General features: G+C 46.2%; 3 protein-coding genes across 3 annotated transcripts in view; all 3 read left to right on the plus strand.

Annotated features, from left to right (window-relative positions):
- LOC101756555 (SWI/SNF complex subunit SWI3A) overlaps positions 1 to 4,399 on the plus strand; it is an 8,875-nt gene extending 4,476 nt beyond the window's left edge. The window contains exons 8-12 of the mRNA XM_004975917.3: positions 1,225 to 1,358; positions 1,742 to 1,839; positions 2,429 to 2,704; positions 3,845 to 3,932; positions 4,011 to 4,399. Of these exons, the coding sequence (XP_004975974.2) occupies positions 1,225 to 1,358; positions 1,742 to 1,839; positions 2,429 to 2,704; positions 3,845 to 3,932; positions 4,011 to 4,092 (678 nt within the window). The 3' untranslated portion in view covers positions 4,093 to 4,399. The remainder of the gene's footprint in view (positions 1 to 1,224; positions 1,359 to 1,741; positions 1,840 to 2,428; positions 2,705 to 3,844; positions 3,933 to 4,010) is intronic.
- Positions 4,400 to 15,502: 11,103 nt separating this feature from the next.
- On the plus strand, positions 15,503 to 16,621 carry LOC101781286 (probable inactive receptor kinase At4g23740). The gene has a single exon (XM_022828527.1). It carries the CDS (start codon positions 15,503 to 15,505, stop codon positions 16,619 to 16,621), a length of 1,119 nt encoding a protein of 372 aa, XP_022684262.1.
- A 721-nt stretch (positions 16,622 to 17,342) lies between these two features.
- On the plus strand, positions 17,343 to 19,042 carry LOC111255688 (receptor-like protein 12). Its single transcript, XM_022828528.1, has 2 exons — positions 17,343 to 18,882; positions 19,002 to 19,042. Exons 1-2 carry the CDS (start codon positions 17,343 to 17,345, stop codon positions 19,040 to 19,042), a joined length of 1,581 nt encoding a protein of 526 aa, XP_022684263.1.
- The last annotated feature ends 1,382 nt before the right edge of the window (positions 19,043 to 20,424 follow it).

A 20,424-nucleotide genomic window follows, 5' to 3' on the forward strand; every position in this document is an offset into this window, starting at 1 on the left:
GGATTTTGCATTAGTCAGCGCCCCCTCGATCGATCTAGGAGCTCCTGCTTGCAGAGCACTCAGCAGTGCTCAGTTCTTGTGTGGATGCAACCTCCTGATGTTTTTTTAGTGTACTAAAGTTTTGTATCTTTAGTTTTAAAGTTGAGAACAGTGTTGTTTGGATAGACAAATAATCTCTTGGACAATAGAGGGAAAATGTAATTTTTACGCCTCTATTACTCCTCTAAATTGTCCACGTCAAAAATGCATACAAGGGCAATAGCCGTAAAAGGGGACTTGGGGTGCCCTTGTAAGAGAAATAGGCTACTTTAGGACACGTTGAGCGTCCTAATGAAAAAGACCCTCAAAAAATCTAGGAGTGCCCTTTCAGGACGGGGGTTTCCATGCACAAGTCAAAAAAGCATAAAAAGGTTTCCCTCCCCCACCCCAGGCCATGGGGAAGGGGGGGGGATTAGGGTTCCCCCCCCCCCCCCCCCCCCCCCCCCCCCCCCCCCCCCCCCCGCATCTCCCTCTGACTGTAGCTGCTAGATAGCTTCCTGCATGTATGAGGGCGCGCTTCTGTAAAGGTGCTGATTGAGCATTCCATTACTCAGATTTTTGGGCCTGGGATCGCAACATCCCTTTGTAACATCTTGCTCTGTTGTACCAACTAGGTTAGGTGGCAAAATCGCTGACAGTTTCCTGTAATTGTTGACATGTAAGATTTCGTTCGTGCGGATGTGAAAATGCTGCTTCAGTTTTGGTTTCACATGTTTCCTAGTCGATTGCTTCAGTTCGTTGCTTTGGTAATGTTGTAGTACGAGGAAAAAATTTGTAGCGAGCAATCTGTCATTTTGTTTCTACTGTTCCAACCTATCTGGACTGTTCAAGTTTCGAATGGACGGTCAGGATGGAGAGAGTTCAACGTAATCCTTTCAGGAGAACAGAAAATTACCATCAAGGCCCTTGACGGTTCTCGTAAGTTGGCCCCCAAACGGCCAAAACCCTCTCGACCCCAGACCTATTCCGCCTTTCCAGCCTCCAGCCGCCAACAACCTGATGGCGAAGAAGAGCAAGGCCCCGGCTGCCGTCGCCGCCGCGGAGGCTGCGGCGGATGAGATGGGCGTCTCGAGTCCCCAGGGCTCCGCCCACGGCAGCGAGGGCAGCGGGGAGAAGGAGGGCGCCTTCCTTCTGGGCCAGCCGACCTGGGAGGACGCCGGTGGCGGGCGGTGGCGTTGCGCGGAGACGGGGCACGAACTGCCGGAGCGGGAGAAGGAGGCGTACGCGCGGTCCCGCGCCTGCCGCCTCGCGCTCATCGACCACGCTGTCGCGCGCAAGAAGCCGCCGCTCAACGCCTTCAAGCCCCACCCCGAGCACAAGTGCGTACTTCCCCTCGGCTCTTTCTGCTGCTGTTCTGTTTCTGTATTGCTGCTTGATGCCTACTCAACGTAGCTCGTGTGAATTCTTCGCGAGCGTTTACCCTAATACGAGTTCGTGGGTTCCCTTGGGTACCCATTAGTGCGAGTACAAGTCCGAGGGTTCAATTGGCTATCCATTAGTGCTGGTGCATTTTGTAGGGTTCTGAATCAAAATGTATTTTGGCATGATGCTGCGGTGATGTGACATTGTATCCAAAGACAAATTACTGAATTAGTGACAAAAAGTCGATGCACGTCCTTGTGATTTGTGAATCAGAACACACACTACTCTTGCTCTTTGGGTGATTTATATATGAACTGATGAATTAGGTTTTGTGTCCTAGATCGAAGCTGGTATGCAACATTACAGGGGATACAATCAACAAGTCGGAGGAGCATATATGGAAGCACATCAACGGGAAGAGATTTCTTAACAAGCTAGGTAAAAGTTTCTGAATACTGTATGCTATTTCGACTACTTGCTATTGGATTGGACTGTGCTGCTTGCATATGTTTCCCTACTGGTTGAAGAATATTTAATTGTCAATGAATGCTTGGCTATTTCCTTGTAGTTTTTTTTTCCATCATGATGCCATCGTTTTGCATCTACGTTGATTTGCCATTTGAAATTCCACCAACATTGGTTCTGGAAAAACATAAGTTAACTACTAATACTGGACAGATTGTTGTTACCTTGCTGAGAACAATTGAGTATCAATCAAATGCAAAATTGCCATTTTTGAAATTATCAGTACCTTTTCCATCTATGTTGATTTGCCATTTTTTGAAATTTTACTAACTGTGGTTCTGGAAAAACAGAAGTTAACTATTGTTGTCAGACAAATTGTTGGTACCTTGCCGAGAAAAAAAATCAGTACTGATGAAATGCAAATTATATGACTTTAATTGTTGCAATCTTTTCCAGTAGAATTTGGCTAGAATTCTGATACCAATACAGCGAACTGCATAAAGCCACTGCACTAGAATGTTTGTATGCATCTGCATCTAATGTGCCCATCCCTGTGTAACAGAAAAGCTAGAAGAACAGATGGTTTCTGGTGAGAAGGCTAATGAAGAAACTGCAAAGTCAAATGAAGTGGCAAAGAAGGGCAAGTCAAGCAAGAAGGACAAGAAGGGCAAGAAGAAAACTAATGTTGCCAGTGCTTCTTTGCCACGAGAACCTAAACCAGAGATGGATGATTCGGATGATCCAGAATTTTGGATGCCTCCTGTCGGAAGTCGCTGGGATGATGATGATGGGAAAGACAGATGGGAGTCCTCACCGGGGAAGAATGAAGGCGGTTCTGGTATGTGTGAGTTTGTCGACTAAACTGCATAAACAATCCCCGCAAGTAGTAATAAACAATAGTCTCACATTTAGTAGATTTGTTTGTTGCATAGGTAGCTTTTGCTCAAGATTTTGGTTGTTATGTCAATCACTTTTTTGCTTATTGAGTGAACACAGAATTGGTTAATACATACTGTACATACATTGGGTAGCAGTTTTTACATTTACCTGTTCTTGTGGAGATGGGAAGCTAGAAGTGCTATTACTTTATGCATCTAGTTACTGCCTAAGGTTCAATAAGACAACCTATTTTAGCAAAGCTATTATCTTGACATGTATCTTTGTGCTGTCCTGCCATAGGATGCTGTAAAAAATACCTCAGACTTTTTTGTTTATGAAATACTAGACTGGAAATCTATCGATCAAAGAAAATTAGCATACAAAGCTATATTTAGGGGTCACATAGTGGACCAACGAAGAGCCACAGGGTTCACAATGCTAATAGCCAAAACTCTTAACCAATCCAATTGGCCAAAGCTTCATTCATTTTCCCAGGAGCTTAAACCTTGAAATATTCAAAGTTCACTCAAAGTTCTTTCTTCCATCTATCCTTACTGAGAGGACTCTTTTCAAATAAACATTTGTTACTCTGAATCCAAAGATTCCAACTAGCTAATGTAAATGGTTCCTTGAAAAAATATTTCCTTAGGTCCAGCTTGAGACATAACCATGCCCAACATGTCAAAAACATCCATGAAAGTATTCCATGTCAAAAACATTATTATTTTCGTGTGGGTGAACTATGATACACACACCACACAGTCCTATCAAGCACAATTTTTTGTAATTTCCCAATATTGTGCTGGAATTCCATTACCTGAAGATCATCCACACTCCAGATGTTGCTTATGTATCTGAAATACTCCTTTATGATTGCATTTTCGGTATTGTTGTGCCATATTTATCGAATGTCTAGGTTACTTACAGTCATCTTTTATCCAAGTCTACATATGTGAGGTTCATGTGTAATTGGATTGTACCTACCTAAGCAGTTCAGTTGTTCTCTCTCTGCTTCTGGAATTTGTCATAATAGTCTCTTTTTTTAATCATGACGAGAGCAGATGTTGAAGCATGACATTTTCCTTGTCTCGTATCACAGATGATGGTGGTGGTGGTGATAATGATGATGACAACAGTGAGGATATGGCTGACAAGGATGATGCTGAATCAAGGGTACTTGCTTCAAGGTATATTCATACCTTTTGGTTGATTCAAGTAATAGTGTCTGTTGTCACATAAATAAGCGAGAGTTTCAACTATTGTAGCAGGACAAAGCGAATGTCACTAGAAGCAGTCGGGCCAAGTAGCTTCGCTTCAAGGAAGAAAAAACCAAAGAAGGAGCAGTAAGAGTTTCGGCGCCTCTCATCTGGTTACAAGAGGAGCAGTAAGAGTTGATGGCGATTTGTTTACAGTTATCCAAGGATTTGGTCACCTCATAGAGAGGAAGAAATGTTATCTATTGGGTTTCCTCGGGTTGGGTAATCAATGGCTGCTTTTGTGTGTGTTAGCATGTTTTCGGTTAACGTTTTGTCAGTTGATCTATGTATGTAAGCTGCAAGAATTTTTTGGAAAACATCCGGATGGGTGTTATTTACTTCAGCAACTGACGAGGGCCAATGTCAGGGGGCGTTTGATTCCCTTTGCTTATTTTTAAGCAAGTGTCACATCAATGTTTAGATACTAATTAGGAGTATTAAACGTAGGCTATTTACAAAACCCATTACATAAGTGGAGGCTAAATAGCGAGACGAACCTATTAAGCCTAATTAATCCATCATTAGCAAATGTTTACTGTAGCAACACATTATGGACTAATTAGGCTTAATAGATTCGTCTCGCCATTTAGCCTCCACTTATGTAATGGATTTTGTAAATAGTCTACGTTTAATACTCCTAATTAGTATCTAAACATTCGATGTGACGGGTGCTTAAAAATAAGCAAACCAACCAAACCAGACCTCGGTTGCCTTTACATTGCTGTGTGAACGGCGTCCGAATCATCTAAAGGTTGAAATGAGAAGGTGCTAAATTATTGCTTCTGTATCCTTGCTATCCAGTCTTTATGTGCTTCAACGTGCTAAATAAAGAGTATACGGTTGTTGCGGCTGCCATTCTACCGGCTGTTCCTTACCTGGGCGGACTAAAACAAATTGAATTATTAGAACTAATCTTGAATTAAAATTTTCAGTTATGGACTTGTCAACATTTTAGAAGTCTTTTCAGCTCATGCCAAAACAAGTGCCATTGCTTCTTGTCCCAGTCACATCCATCATTGCAAAGTGCATAGGATTGGAAATGATCGCATTGGATATTCTCAGAACACAAGTGCCGTGTGGGCAAGTAGATAAGGGTCAGATTGTCAGTGCAACTACATTCTTATTGCTCCTACTAAATGCGTTTTTTGTCCTGTTATTAATGATGATACCGGATAAACGTTCAGGTGCCTGAATGCCTTGTAAATCATGGACAGAGATCAGGTGCAATAGCACCTACTAGTGCAAGATAAGAAAAGCCATCCCTATCATATATGCACGGGAATCGATTTCACGCATCTTAATTGCTTCAGTTCACAAGAGGATATAATTAATGGGTCAACACTCTATCCCTATTCACGTGCCAAGTCTGATGCGAGAGAGAAGAAAGAGGGCCAAATTACCAATTCCTTCATCACTAAGCTCCGTCCCTGTTCGCACGCCAGGAGCGTACGTGGAGGTGAGGGCACATGCCCTCACTTAAAAATTTTATACTATGGGAGTAATTCGTAATTTTTCAGCATATTAATTTCTTTGCTCTTTAAGTCCACCCCTACTGTGCAGCCGAGGGAAGCGGCAGTGCAAGAGCCTTGAAATAAATTTTCGTACAATGTCTGTAGTTGGCTTGAAGTGACTTATGTTGGGCTTCAAGTTGCATAAACCCTTAGTAAGTCACTTAAAATTCGACATTCTCCTCTATAAATGATTTTGTCGCAAAAGCCCACTCCTATTCAAACGAGCCAACTCTTAAGCTAGGAGATGGTTTATCACGGCACCTAGCTCAGCATAACTTCCATATAAAATTATAGATGCTACCGGTCGAGATTATTTCATTTCTTGTCGACTTCCCGCACTATATTTCAAAGGAATTTGTTTTGTTTGCTATACTTTGCACTCGATCTCGCCATGCACATATCCAGGCCACTGCCGGGCGAGCGCCTCTCTGCTCATACTGGCCTGCAATAACTATAGCTCGTGTTGCCTCTTGATGTGGAGCCTTAGCTGCTGTGTGCCTGTGTCGCGTGGTGAAAGAGCAAGGATGGTAAGATCGACAGGCTATCCTGACTTGTGGATGAAAGAGAAGGAAGTTCACTGACTCGTGGACCTCGTCTGATCTTTTTGCCCTTCTGAATAGTTTGGCTCTATCCATTATTGAGTCTTGATAGTAAAGAAACTTTGATTAGACTGTGATAAGCTACAATAAATACACAGCTGTATCCTATGGGAAACAAGGTATACAATCTGATCAAGATGTAAATGTGTGGATGATATATGGAGTGGTGTATAGAAACTCCATTTTGTATGATTCCTTTCTCTCCATTTTTTTGAAAATGGGCTATCTTCTCTTTTTTTTCATCATGCTTTTTTTTTAAACAAAGCAGGAGCACTGCTACTTCATTTAAGGAGATAGAAGTTCATAGTTACATATAGTTCGATATTACATAAATTAATTAGGTCTCTAAGATAACTCATAGCGAATTAAAGATACACTAACCCACTATGGGGTGCCACACGCTCTCTGATGCATCATAACCTCCTCTTGAAGCAAATCAAACACTTGATTTGGCCGTAGGGATCTTCCTTCAAACACTCGACGATTGCGTTCTCTCCATATGTTCCACGCCGTCAAGATCAAGTAGGCAACCACTCATCTTCTTTGCTTATTGCTGAATGGCTGCAAGGATCGACTCCACCATGTCTCCAACGCATCCTCATAAGATGCAGGCATGCAGATAACTCCTCCCGTCCAGTTAGTTACTAGGACCCAAACTTCTTTGGCATAACAACAGTTGAGGCAGAGATGAAAAGCTGTTTCATTTTCCTGATCACATAAGGGGCAGATTATGTAAGAGTCCCAGTTTCTAGCCATCATCTTGTCAGTCGTAATGATCTTGCTATGAATCAACAACCATGCAAAGAACTTGTGTTTAGCTTCAGTGTAGGCCCTCTAAATGTTGCTTGGTTCAAAAGTAGTAAATAATCCTTTCAACTGTGCCTCATATGCAAATTTTGAAGTGTAGACTCCACTTGCTGTCCACTTCCATTTGATCTGATCCTCTTCTTCATTGAATTGCACATCCTGCACTAAATCCCAAAGGGTTATGAATTCTGCCATTTCATCCATAGTTTGCATTCTCCATAGTTCTCTAATTCAATTGTGATTAGCCATATCCTCCCTGACTATCCTGTTCTTTCTCCATGCTAATTTATACAGTGGTAGTGCTATATCTCGAGGAGTTTTTCCATTAAGCCATGAGCTTTGCCAAAACCTGGCTTTGTTGCCACTCCCCAATGTAACCACCGTGCTTGCTCTGAACAGCTGCCTGTCCACTTCATCACATGGAGATGGAGAACCTACCCAAGGCCTATCCATTTCAGTCCACTCAAACCACAACCATCTTAGCCTGAATGCTCTACTGAATGCTCTGAGTTCAAGGATGCCCAGGCCACCCAGGTTCTTTAGGATTGCAGTTTTCTTCCATTTTACTAAGCAGTGCCCTCGACTCGCTTGCTCTGATCCTTTCCATAGGAAGTTCCTTCTGATTTTATCTATTTTTTTCACTGCCCACTTCTTGAGTGCAAAAACTATGATGAAGTAAATTGGCATAGATGATAGCACATACCTAACCAATGTCAGCCTTCCAGCTTTGTCAATGCATTTTTCTTTCCATGTTGGTAATTTTCCTGCTACCCTATTAATGAGTGGTTGAATCTCAACTCCTGTCAGTTTTCTTAGACTCAGAGGCAGACCTAAGTACTTGCAGGGAAGGTTTTGACTTGGCATGGTATTGGTTCCATAATGGAGCTTATATCAAGTCCCTCACATCTAATGGGATATGCAGCACTTTTGTCCAAATTTATTCTCAGCCTGATACTTTGCCAAAAGCCTCAAAGATTGTCCTGACCACCTCAATTTCCTCTCTAACTGGATAACAAACATAGCTGCATCATCTGCATATAGGCTTATCCTGAGTTTTGCTGTTCGCCCTTGGATTTTTGATAGGGTTGACTCATTTTCAGCAATTTTCAGCAGCCTCTTCAGTGGTTGCAATGCCAAGATGAATAATATAGGGGATAGTGGATCTCCCTATCGTAAGCCAGTTTTGTGCTTGAATTTTCTAGTTTGGGAGCCATTCACTAGCACAGTAGAAGTTGTTGTGTGCAACAGGATGGACACGCATTCCCTCCATCTGCTACCAAACCTCATCTGCTCCATAACCTCCATCAGGTAATCCCATCTTATAGTGTCAAAAGCTTTTGCAATGTCAAGCTTTAGGAACAAAGTGGGTCTTTTCTGTTTGTGCAGTTCTCTGATCAGAATTTGGGTGTACAAGAAATTTTCATGGATGCTTCTCTTTCTTATGAATGCACTTTGGTTCCTTGACACTAAATCATTTAGCACTTGTGCCAACCTTGATGCCATCAGCTTAGATATCAGTTTTGCAATGCTACTGGTGAGACTGATGGGTTTGAAATCAATTACTCTTTTTGCCTCATTTTTCTTTGGAACCAACACAATCTGTGCTGAATTTAGAATGTTGAAGTGTTGGCCATGCTGATCGTAGAAGAACTACACAGCCAGGATGAGGTCTTCCCTTATGATGTCCCAGCAAGTTTTGAAAAATATTCCAATGAAGCCATTAGGCCCAAGAGCTTTGTCTGATTTCAGATCCATGATAACTGCCTTTATCTCCTCCTCTATGAATTCCTCTTCTAAGAATTGTAGATTATGTCTCCAAATATCTAGAGCTTCCCAGTTTAAAGTTGTATTCCTGCTTTCCACCTTTCCCAGGCCATTCTGAAAGTGCTGCAGGATAGCTTCCTATTTTTCTTCTTGCAGATGCACACTTCCTCGTGAGGTTTTCAAAGTCTGTATGAAATTTTTTCTCCTCCTTCCATTGACTCCTAGGAAGAAAAACTTGGAATTGGCATCCCCAGCTTTCAAGTAAGTCATTCTGGACTGTTGTCTGACCCTTAACTTTTCAATTGCAGTCATGGTAAGGAATCTGTTCTTCAAGTCTCTTTTCAGCATCATTTCTTCTTGACTTAAGTTTCTATGCTCCTGTACTACATCAAGGATCCCTATAAGTTGTCTTGCTACAACTAGTAGGAGCTCATTGTTCCCAATGATAGATTTTGCCCACAATTTGAGCCTTTTTGCTATTCTTTACATTTTTGTGTGCAGTCTTAAAAAAGGATTTTGTAGAGCCACCTGTTTGGTCCAGGTTTGTGCCACTTCTTCTTTGAATCCTCTTATTCTAGGCCAGAAAAACTCAAATCTAGATCCCCTGTATTTTGCTACTGCATTTTGCCCCCTTATGATCAATGGACAGTGGTCAGGCACCAAAGAGGATTCTACATGGAGTGTTACCTCTGGCAACATACACTCCCAATTTGTAGTGCAAAAGACTCTGTCTATTCTGGTGTGTGTGATGTTGTTGCTCCATGTGTACTTCCGACCCCTGAGGTTTAATTCTTTTAGCTCTAGGTCATTTATCACTGCCCTGAAAGCACCCATCAGTCTCCTATTGATGTTGGAGTTGCTCTTGTCTGTTGCTTGCAATATCATGTTGAAGTCCCCCAGGAGAATCCATTTGTCAAACGTAGTTGCTTTTAGCTTCTTCATCTCATTCAGAAAATCCAGCTTGGCACTATCTCCTTGTGGTCCATAAACCACAATTATCCACCATTTGGCTGGGCTCGTAGTTGCTTCTATACAAGCTGTCACTGAGTTATCTCTGAGGAAGCAGGCATGTATCTTGTAATAATCCTCATGCACAGCCAATAGTATTCCTACCCTGGTTCCTTGTGCTGGAAGGAATTTAAAGCTCTTGGCAAACTGGGAACCCAAACATTCTGTCACTAAAATCTCATTGAAATGTTCAAGTTTTGTTTCTTGTAGACATATGATTGTGCCACTAACATCTTTCACTAGGTCTTTAACCACCCTTCTTCCAGCTTTGGCATTGAGTCCTCTTACATTCCAGTTCAGTATTGTGCAATTTTGCTCAGTCATGTATAGTATATTTTCTCAGATCTCTTCTGCAAAGTTCTGCTCATTGAAGATAACTTTGTGCCCACCCTAGTTCACTTTCACCTTCACCCAGCTGACTGCCATCCCTCAATTTAGTGGTTTCTGGCACTGTCGAAAACTCCATACAGTCACTCATGTTGTTCCTCCCTTTCACACCCACACACACCCACACACCCACACACACTGACACACCCACACACACCCACACACACATTTTAGAAACATATAAGCAATCCTCTCCCTCCAGCACTAAGGCGCCAAGGGGATCATCTTCTGCCTTCTCAGAAAGGTCAAAAGTCTCCCTGAAATCTCCAACTATCTTCTTATTGAGAGGTCCCACAAACTGCTCTCTAAATCTGGTGTGATGGCTTGCATCTACATTTTGCCCTTTTTCCAAAGTCCTACACTTCCTCATCAGCAGCATTGTGGTTTGCTCCTCCATTGTCAGATTTGTTTTAGGCCTTTCTGCTATCGTGCTGCTTTTTCTCTTTGAGTTAGATAGTTCCTTTGTCTTGGCCTCTGTATTCTCCTTCCCTCTTCCTTGTCTTGCTGTTTTCTTCAGTGTATTTGCTTGTACAGGTGTTGCCAAAAGTGACTGTGAAAGAGGCTTAGTAAGTGGTGTTGTCATTCCTGGTAGCACAAGCTCGGTGCTTACTATAGCCTATCTGGCAATAGGATCAGATCCATTACAAGGTTCTTCTTCTATCTGATAGGAAGGATCTTGCCCCTAAAGTTGATCAATCCTTGTTGTCTCTGCCTTTTAACCCTGTTCTTGCATTGCAAATTCTCTGTTTACTGCAGTATATCCGACAACAACTGCATCTTGGCATCACACTTCCTTTTCAGACTGCAAGGACACTTCCAGAGTTTCAAATTGGTTGGGCTCTATTTCCTGGCCCCTCATGCCATTGAGTTGCATCCCTTGAGAGAGTCCATTCTGTATCTGCTCAAGATCTTATGCCTGATCATGGTCAGATTCATGTTCGCCTTGCTTCTCTGTCCGTTGAATCCCCTCAACCGTGGTGGCGTGCTCCAACCCTCCAAGCTATCGTGCAGGCTATGTAATTGTGTTGTGGGTGTCTTGCTGATGCACTATAGTTGTCGACTTCTTCCCTGTCGCATTGCTTTCTTTTCCTTATCCTTGAGCTTGTTCCCGGCCCTGCATAGCCATTAGAGCTGCTTCTTCTCTCATTGGGTCAGGATTATCTAACCCCCTCAATCTTTCACCCCAAAGGAAAGTTGGCTCTGCATACAAAAAAGCTTTTGTTGCACACTTCTCCTCTGAACCATCTTTGACCTATTCATTGGTGCCCATGTGATCACTGTTCCTCGTTAGAGACCCATCCTCTCCATGAAGCTGATGGTGACAGCCATGGTTGCTACGCCCTGCGCCATGGCTGCTACTTCCACCATAGAATCCTCTTTCCTCTGCCATTCTGAAGTCATGCCAGTTTGGAGGCGGGTACTGCTGTGTTGGCCGGCCTTCGTTAGGTCCACCGCCTGGTGGCGACCTATCTCTTCTCTCTCCAAGGCGTTCCTGGACTGACAGGTGATGACGAACAATAGTGTCATTTGGAACTCCATATTGCCACACAAAACGATACTTAACCGGCCATTCCTCCTCATAAAGATCATCAGGCAGCCCACTGATTCCACTGTGGATGCTTCTATCAGAAGGACTGCTGGGAAGGAGGGAGTAATCAAAGACATGATCTAGATGAATGATTACTTCGTAATCTAACATCTCTGCTGGGCCTGTTCTTGCTAATGGCAGATCCATACCCTCCATTTGGTAGTAGTACTCTTCTGGGTAGGTGATAGGCTCAACAACCTTCATAGTCATTATTTTAGCTAATCTATCAGGATTAGAGGTCCACACCCATAAACACAAGCAATCCCTTTCCTTCTCAGAATCCCCTTCATTGTCAATCTCTTCTATGAATGTTTGAGCATTGAAAAGTCTAGCTAGTGTCTCAATTTGTTGAACATGCTCTGGTATCCCCTCAATGCATACTCTTGCACAGTACATGAGCTTTGAAGTAGAAGCACTAACCTGGCGCGTCCACGGCATGAGCCAGAGAGCAGTGCGCCCAGCAGCAACTCCCCCAGGACGGAGAGTTGCAGTGTGTCACTCGGAAGTGGAGAAGTTCAGCAGGAAGGTTGATGTAGTGAGGTGCTTGACGCCCAAATCTTGCTCTAGAATGCGAAGTTATTGTAGAGCATCTCGGCACACCACTTGACTGGAAAGCTTGGCACGGCCATCCACCTGAACGCCGATGAGCGCTGTTAAAAACAACATGCTTTCCTCCTCCCGTGCAGCCGCTATGTGTGGCACGCAAACCATGACATGGTCCGATCTGTGTTCGGTCGCTCCAAGGATGAGCTCCGGCTCCATTGGCACACCGGCTACTCTCCTCACAACGGTCGTACGCCACTGCCGCGAGGAGAGGTCTTTAGGAACCTCTTGATCTGGGCGGCAGTATGGAATGAAGGAGTCTGTTGCTGGAACGGTAGTGGTGGGTGTTCTTGCTATCTGCGTTCTTGCTGGGGCGGCTGCATTGGGTTTGGCGAGAGGACCAGAAGGTGTTCTTGTGGTGGAGCGGCAATGGCGTGCTTTGTGGCCAGAGCGCAAGCAAAGGACGCACTGCAGCGGGTCTCTGCAAACTCCAATGTAGTGGTCAGAGGCAAAGCAATTGAAACATCGGAAGCCAGCTTTTGCCTTGAGCAATTGAAGCCACTGGTCGAAGGAGTGTGCTGCTTGTTTAGCTTGCTTCACCCGTCCCCCTGTCTGGTCATGAATGCTCCCCTGTCCGGTTCCAAGCCAAGCCCATACCGAGGCCACACGACCGCGCAATGGCCTCCTTCTCTCCTCATGAAGCCAGGCGTGGTTGATGTGACCGAACAACGCACTCGAGAACCTAGGCTTGAACATCCTGGGCTTCAAGAGGGCCTCCTTGTACGAGACTCTGTGAGTGCTCGGCTTTATCAGAATCGAGAATCCGGCGAGGGTGCTCCGTTGCCGTGTCGCCGCTGGTGCTGTCCCCATGGTGCTACTGCGCCTTGTCCTCTGTCTTGAATGCCTGCTCACTGATGCGATGAGAGTCGGGGCTGTCTTCATCAGAATTGGAGTGGTAGAGCAGGTCGAGCGCCTCCTCTGCATCATGTGTAGTAGCCGGGGATGGAGCGGGGTGCTTGGGTGTCTCCGGTGATGGGTGTGGTTTGGCTGGTTTGGGCATCGGCGAGAGGAGTTGCTTGACTGGGATCCCCAGCAAGTGGAGGGGTTTGTCTGTTGCTCGGTGGTTGGTGTGTGCTGTCACCGGTGGGGTGCCGAGCGGCGGCGGTGGGGCTTGGGGCAACACGGGTTGCTCTCCTCTCAGAGCCATGTCACCGGCGGGGTGCCGAGCGGCGGCGGCGGGGCTTAGGGCGACACGGGTTGCTCTCCTCTCAGAGCCATCTCCCTTGAACTGCTTTTCAGACCTTCATCATGCTTTGAGCATATATTTATTTATCTTTCTTTTTACATAGTCCATATCATGGGCTACAATAAATACACAGTGCATTCTAAAAGAATTCCTATGTTTTCCCTATGGTCATCCGAATGCAAACTTTGGAAAATTTCTTCTGTTTTTAAGTTCTATGTTTTCCACATGAATTTCTTTCTTATTCCTTTGTTTTTTCTATTCCTATGCTTTTGAATTCCTAGGTTCCAAAGAGCCCTCAGCTCATTTGCGGAGGAGAGCATCAAAGTCAAAATAAATAGTCTGGTGAGCCCAAACTACCTGGACCTGCTGGCTAGAGTGCCACGGTGGCACTAACACGCCCGTCAATGTCACCGCTCCCTCTAGCATTCCTTTGTCAGCCCTCTCTCTCTGCTTTAAGCCCTCATCATTGTCCGCCTCATGAGTCCACGCCAACTTACAACCTGGTGGTGTGATGGCCATTTGGCGCGGGAGGCGTCGTTGTGTGAAGAAGACGAAAACACTAAGGAAGGTGCGAAGCATCCAAGGATGGAATGGGCTGTGGGCCAAATCACGCAATAGTCTAGGAGTGACTAGTAGTTTGGCTATAGGCCGGAGTGAATGTTGGGGAAATATATAGGGGGTGTTTGGATCCCTGGGCTAAAATTTAGCCCCCGTCACATCGAATGTTTGACACTAATTAGGAGTATTAAACATAGGCTAATTACAAAACTAATTTCACAACCCCTAGGCTAAATCGCGAGACGAATCTATTAAGCCTAATTAGTCCATGATTTGACAATATGGTGCTATAGTAAACATTCGCTAATGATGGATTAATTAGGCTTAATAGATTCATCTCGCGATTTAGCCTAGGGGTTCTGCAATTAGTTTTGTAATTAGCTCATGTTTAGTCCTCCTAATTAGCATCCGAATATCCGACGTGACACGGACTAAACTTTAGCTCTAGAATCCAAACAGCCCCATAACCTCCAGCTATGTACTAGAATGTTATTATGGATGATGAATCGAACCTGAAACTCCAAAGTCTGAACCTATCCTATCTGTTCTTCCTCCCTGAGTTTGGCTGATTTCCATTTCCCCTCTACCTCAGTTATCCTGTCATGTGTAAACCATATCGGCTATACCAAGCTCACGCCAGAAGCATTTGAGCTTGAAACTTTGAATAGTTCAGGTATCAGCTCATGCTAGGACTTCCAAAAATGTAAAAGAAAAAACAAACAATCAAATTCATAGGATTGACTTCCCAGATCATTTGAGGATGCATTTTGCTTGAATGTCAAATCGTTTGAGTAACAGCAGCATTCCCACACAAAACTTGAGCAAAATGCAAAGACAAATGATACAGCAAATCATTCTCTGTCGATTAACTAAAACTTCCTGGCCAAGCCCTCAACATATACTACAATTCAAAAATCACCACGCATTAATTTGAATAACATTTTCAAATTCCAGTACTGCAGCTATGAAATTTCGTGATTCTCTTCGTGAAAGTGAGGAGGTTACTAGGAGAAATAACAAAGCAACAGCCGCTGCAAGGCCACGTTCCCCGAAATGGATGCATGCGGACACCCGTGCTATTTGATTTGAAACCTGCGAAACCTGCGAATGTGATAGCGACATGGATGCATACGGACACCGGTGCTGATGAAGCTTCGCTTGACTCGAGCCAGACGAACTGACCACGGTCACAATCGGTCGCCGGTCGCGCACCGCAGAGCACGGCTTCCAGTTCCACCTGCACTCTTGGAATTCTGATCCCGACGCTGACTGAGACTGACTACACCACGCATAACACTAGCACCTCGCCGGCCGGCGTCGCCTTTCACCTCACGCCGCAGCACCCGAACCGATCGAACGCTAGCTGACCTCGTCTCGGTCTCCGGCGTCATTTCGGGGATATTCACGCGCCTCCGGCCTCCCGTCTCCACGGCCACAAGCTGCGCGTCACGCACGCCATCCCCCTGTTCCGCACGGGGCAAAAGCGCGTCATGTCAGGCCGCACGAACAAGCATCCGAGCCGCGTCGTCGTCCGCGCCGACGTGCGCCTCCTCCTCGTCACCTTCATCGTCGTCGCAACCGCGGCCACCGCATGCCCCACCGACCAGGCCTCGGCGCTGCTGCGGCTGGGGCGATCCTTCCAGCAGCCGGGCCTGAACCTGCCGTCCTGGCGGGCGCGCACGGACTGCTGCCGCTGGGAGGGCGTCTCCTGCGACGCGGCCTCGGGGCGGGTCACGGCGCTCGACCTCGGCGGCCACGGCCTGCGGAGCCGCGCCGGCCTCGACGGCGACTCCCTCTTCCGGATCGTCACCTTGCGGCGCCTCAGCCTCGCAGGCAACGACTTCGGCGGCGCCAGCCTCCCGGCGGCCGGGTTCGAGCGGCTCGCCGAGCTCACCCACCTCAATCTCTCCAACGCGGGGTTCGCCGGCCAGGTGCCCGTCGGCATCGGCAGCTTACGCAAGCTCGTGTCCCTCGACCTCTCCTCCGTTGATGACCAACTTACCTCCCTCACGCCGTTGGAGTTCAAGGAACCGAGCTTTAGAGCCGTCATGGCCAACCTCACCAGCCTGCGGGAACTCCACCTCGATGGGGTGAGCATGTCCACCGCGTCGGCCGGAGACTGGTGCGCCGTCCTCGCGGACTCCACCCCGTTGCTCCGGGTGCTCACCATGCAGTCCTGCAACCTCTCGGACACCATCTGCCCGTCCTTCTCGCGCCTCCGGTCGCTCGCCGTCGTCGACCTCTCCAACAACAACCAAGGCTACTCCGACTACGGGTCGGTGATCGCCTTATCCGGGCCGATACCCGAGTTCTTCGCCGAGTTCCAGCACCTGACCGTCCTTCAGCTCTCCAACAACGACCTCAACGGCTCGCTTCCTCGCAGCATCTTTCGGCTGCCGAGGCTACGGGTGCTCGACGTGTCGTCCAACTCCGACCTCGCCGGCAGCTTGCCGGAGCTCCCAGCCGGCAGCTCCTTGGAGATTCTCAACCTGAAAGAAACACAATTTTCTGGTCAAATACCGAGCTCTATCGGCAACCTGAAACATCTGAAGGCTCTGGACATTAGCGGGAGTAATGGGTTCCGGAGGCATTCCCGCTTCGATCGGTGACCTTGAGTCATTGAGCTTCTTGGATCTGAGCAGCAGCGGGTTTCATATCGGAGAGCTCCCGGCTGCCATCGGCAGGCTGCAGTCACTGTCCACTCTACGGCTTATCGAGTGCGGCATCTCCGGCGAAATTCCATCGTCGTTTGCGAATCTGACACGCTTGACAGAGTTGAACCTCTCGCAAAACAATATCTCAGGTGAACCCGACACACTTGACTGAGTTGAAACCTTTGATATGTTCAACAAGAGGCCTCCTCATTCAAACAGTACTAAATATTCTCCACTTTTCCCTAGAAAAGAACAGTTTTCCTTCTAAAGCTGCATAATTAAATTTCTTTCCCTAGACAGAAGAACCATGGAAATTATGCAGTGCGTTTTTCCTTAAGCCAAAAGATACCATTTACCTGTCTCCAACTGCATTATATTTGAGGTTTTTGTTTCCTCAAAACTTCATATACACATCAGAATAATTTTTTATCTTTGGTTATTCGCAGGGCCATTAACATTCTGCAGCAAGGAATCGTTTCTGAACCTAAGGAGACTACAACTGTGCTGCAACTCCCTATCAGGGCCAATTCCTAGCTTCATATTCTCTCTTCCCCAACTGGAGTTCGTATCACTTATGTTGAATAATCTAGCCGGTCCACTCCCTGAATTCTCCAACCCTTCTCCATTGCTGCAATCCATTTACCTGGACTACAACCAGTTAAATGGGTCGATACCCATGTCCTTCTTCGAGCTCATGGGTTTACAGACTCTTGATCTATCTAGAAATAGCTTTACTGGAGCAGTAAAACTAAGCTTCTTTTGGAAACTCACAAATCTAAGTAACCTCTGCCTGTCAGCTAACAAACTGACGGTGATAGTGGATGATGACCACATCAGTTCTTTGTCTGCATCACTCCCTCAAATCAACTCTTTGGGTTTAGCATGCTGCAACATGACCAAGATCCCATCCCTATTAAGGTATGTTTTAGTAAACGACCTTGACCTTTCTTGCAACCAGATTGGTGGATCTATACCTAGGTGGATATGGGGTGGCCAGGTTGAGAACGTAGATGTGTTCAAGTTCAATCTTTCACGCAACAAGTTCACTGATATAGACCTGGCTCTTGATAATGCCAGTATATACTATCTTGACCTAAGTTTCAACAAGATTCAAGGGCACATACCAATCCCAATGTCTCCACAGTTCTTGGATTACTCAAACAACCTCTTCTCGTCCATCCCACATTACTTGATGGAACGAGTAAGTAGTACTTTCTTTCTGAATCTGGCCAACAATACACTGCATGGAGGCATCCCACCTACGCTCTGTAATGCAAGCAATCTCCAGTTCCTTGACATCTCTTACAACTATTTCAGTGGCCATGTTCCATCTTGTCTAGTAGATGGACACCTGATCATCCTGAAGATGAGACAGAACCAACTCGAGGGCACTCTCCCTGATGACATCAAAGGAAGCTGTGTTTCCCAGACGATAGATTTCAACGGAAATCAGATCGAGGGGGAGTTGCCAAGAAAACTTTCTAACTGCAACAACTTGGAGGTGTTCGATGTCGGAAACAACAATTTCAGTGGCTCGTTCCCTAGCTGGATGATGAAGTTGCCCCAGCTTAAAGTTCTAGTGCTGAGATCCAACCGATTCTCCGGCGCAGTGGGTGAAATTCCTGTTGAGAGTGATCAAAACAGGACTAGCTTCTTAAGCCTGCAAATTATTGATCTAGCCTCAAACAACTTCTCCGGTACCTTGGATTCACGGTGGTTTGAGAAGCTCAAAGCGATGATGGTCACTAGCAGGAGCGACGCGCCGGTAGCCTTGGAGAACAACCTTTCAGGGAAATTCTATCGTGACACAGTGGCAGTCACGTACAAAGGAACATCCATAATGGTCAGCAAGATCTTGGTCGCCTTCACCGTGATCGACTTCTCCGACAATGCATTCACCGGTACCATCCCAGCGTCGATTGCAGGACTAGTGTCGCTGCGCGGGCTCAACCTGTCAGACAACGCCTTCACCGGAACGATTCCTCCACAGTTCAGTGGTCTGAGACAGCTCGAATCACTGGACCTCTCCTCCAACCAGCTTGAGGGGCAGATCCCAGAGGCGTTAACATCTCTAACCTCGCTTGCATGGTTGAACGTCTCCTACAACCAGCTGGAGGGGAGCGTCCCGCAGGGAGGGCAGTTCCTGACGTTCACCAACGCTTCTTTCGAAGGGAATGCAGGGCTGTGTGGCAAGCCGCTGTCTAAGCAGTGCAACGGTTCGGATACAGGAACCCCTTCTTCGGAACACGAGAGAAGTTCAGAGGATACCATTGTGATGTTCTGTTTGGCCGGATCAGGGTATGGTCTGGGCTTTGCGGTGGCCATTCTGTTTCAGGTGGGCTGCAGAGGCAAAAGGTGGAGCGTCTGTTAGTGTGAGTACCTGTTTATGACTTTATGTAGTATACGTTTATGTTACGTTGTCTATACTGTATACAACAGTATTTAAATCTATCTTACGTTCGATATTCAGGTCTTTCTAACTCTTAGGGCTCCGAACCAAGTCCCAAAAGTCCTGTTTGGAACAGCTTAAATTGTGCTTATAACGAAAATAAGCTGAAACTAGTAGTCAAACGACGTGTTTTTCCAACTTTTCTTGATCGCGCTTCTCCCCACAGCTCCCATTTATACTAAACGCAGAAGCTGGACTACACCCGCTTCTCAAAGAAGCACTTTACCCATATTAATGCAGCTGATTTAAGAAGCGTTTCTTCCTACGACTGTACCAAACAGGTAAACAGGTAGAAAGTCGCGAAGCCAAGGCTTGTACGTGCACGCTCGTCTGCACCCCACCCAAAAAAAGCGAGGACGATTCTATCAGTTTTTGGCGGGATTTCCAAAAATTTAAAAGAAAAAAATATCAATCATATTCATATGATTGACTTCTCAAATCACCTGAGGATCTGGAAGAGTAGGAACCGCAAGGTGTTCGACGACGACGCGCTCGCGCGTCATGATCGCCCTCCTGCTGGATCACCTGCAGCTATGAGTGTGCGGAGCTCCTCGGCGATTGGACACGGAGCCGCTTCTGCCCTGGTGCCGAGCTGTAGGCCACGTCAATTGAACATGTAAATGTTACTGTCTAGCTAGCTGCGGTCTTGTTGGTTGGTCGATCCAGCGAGTCGTTTTATGAGATAAATTCACGGCAGGAACTTCAACTTGGTAAAAGGTATCATCTAGATCTAGATTCCTGCATTTAAAAAATACACATCTAGCTGCAATATCTAGGCCTGAGCATCGACACGTATCCTAACGGGCTTGGACCAGACCTGCTTGCGCACGTGGCACGCCACATTGGACGCTGGCGACCCAGGGGTGGTCTTTTTGTATATAGCCCCCTTAATAATTACACCAATGGACTCAGTCCCTGATTTCCTTTTTCCTCTCCGTAGACCCAGCGTCCCAGCCCCTGCCGCGCCGTAGCCCGATTCGCCCCCGGAGCAGCTCGATTCGCCTCCGCCGCCGCCGCCACCCGATTCCCCGCCCCAGCCCGATTTGCTGCAGCAGTTGCAGCCCGAGCCCAATTTGCTTGGCGGTAGTGGAGCCCGAGCCCAAGCCTAATTCCCCATCGCAGGACGAGGCAGGGCATCTAACAGAGCTCGTAGTGAGCTTTGTGCTCTGTGCTCGGTGAAAGAAGCATGTAAGCTTCTTGGCAGCAGTTTCTTGCTCTAAACTAAGATGTCACACACTTAATTTCCAAGCTCGATCAGTGATTGGTGGTGCTTGAACTTGGCAAGCAAACATATGCCTGGTGTACAAGC

This window comes from Setaria italica, chromosome VII, assembly GCF_000263155.2.
Source record: "Setaria italica strain Yugu1 chromosome VII, Setaria_italica_v2.0, whole genome shotgun sequence".
Taxonomy (NCBI): domain Eukaryota; kingdom Viridiplantae; phylum Streptophyta; class Magnoliopsida; order Poales; family Poaceae; genus Setaria; species Setaria italica.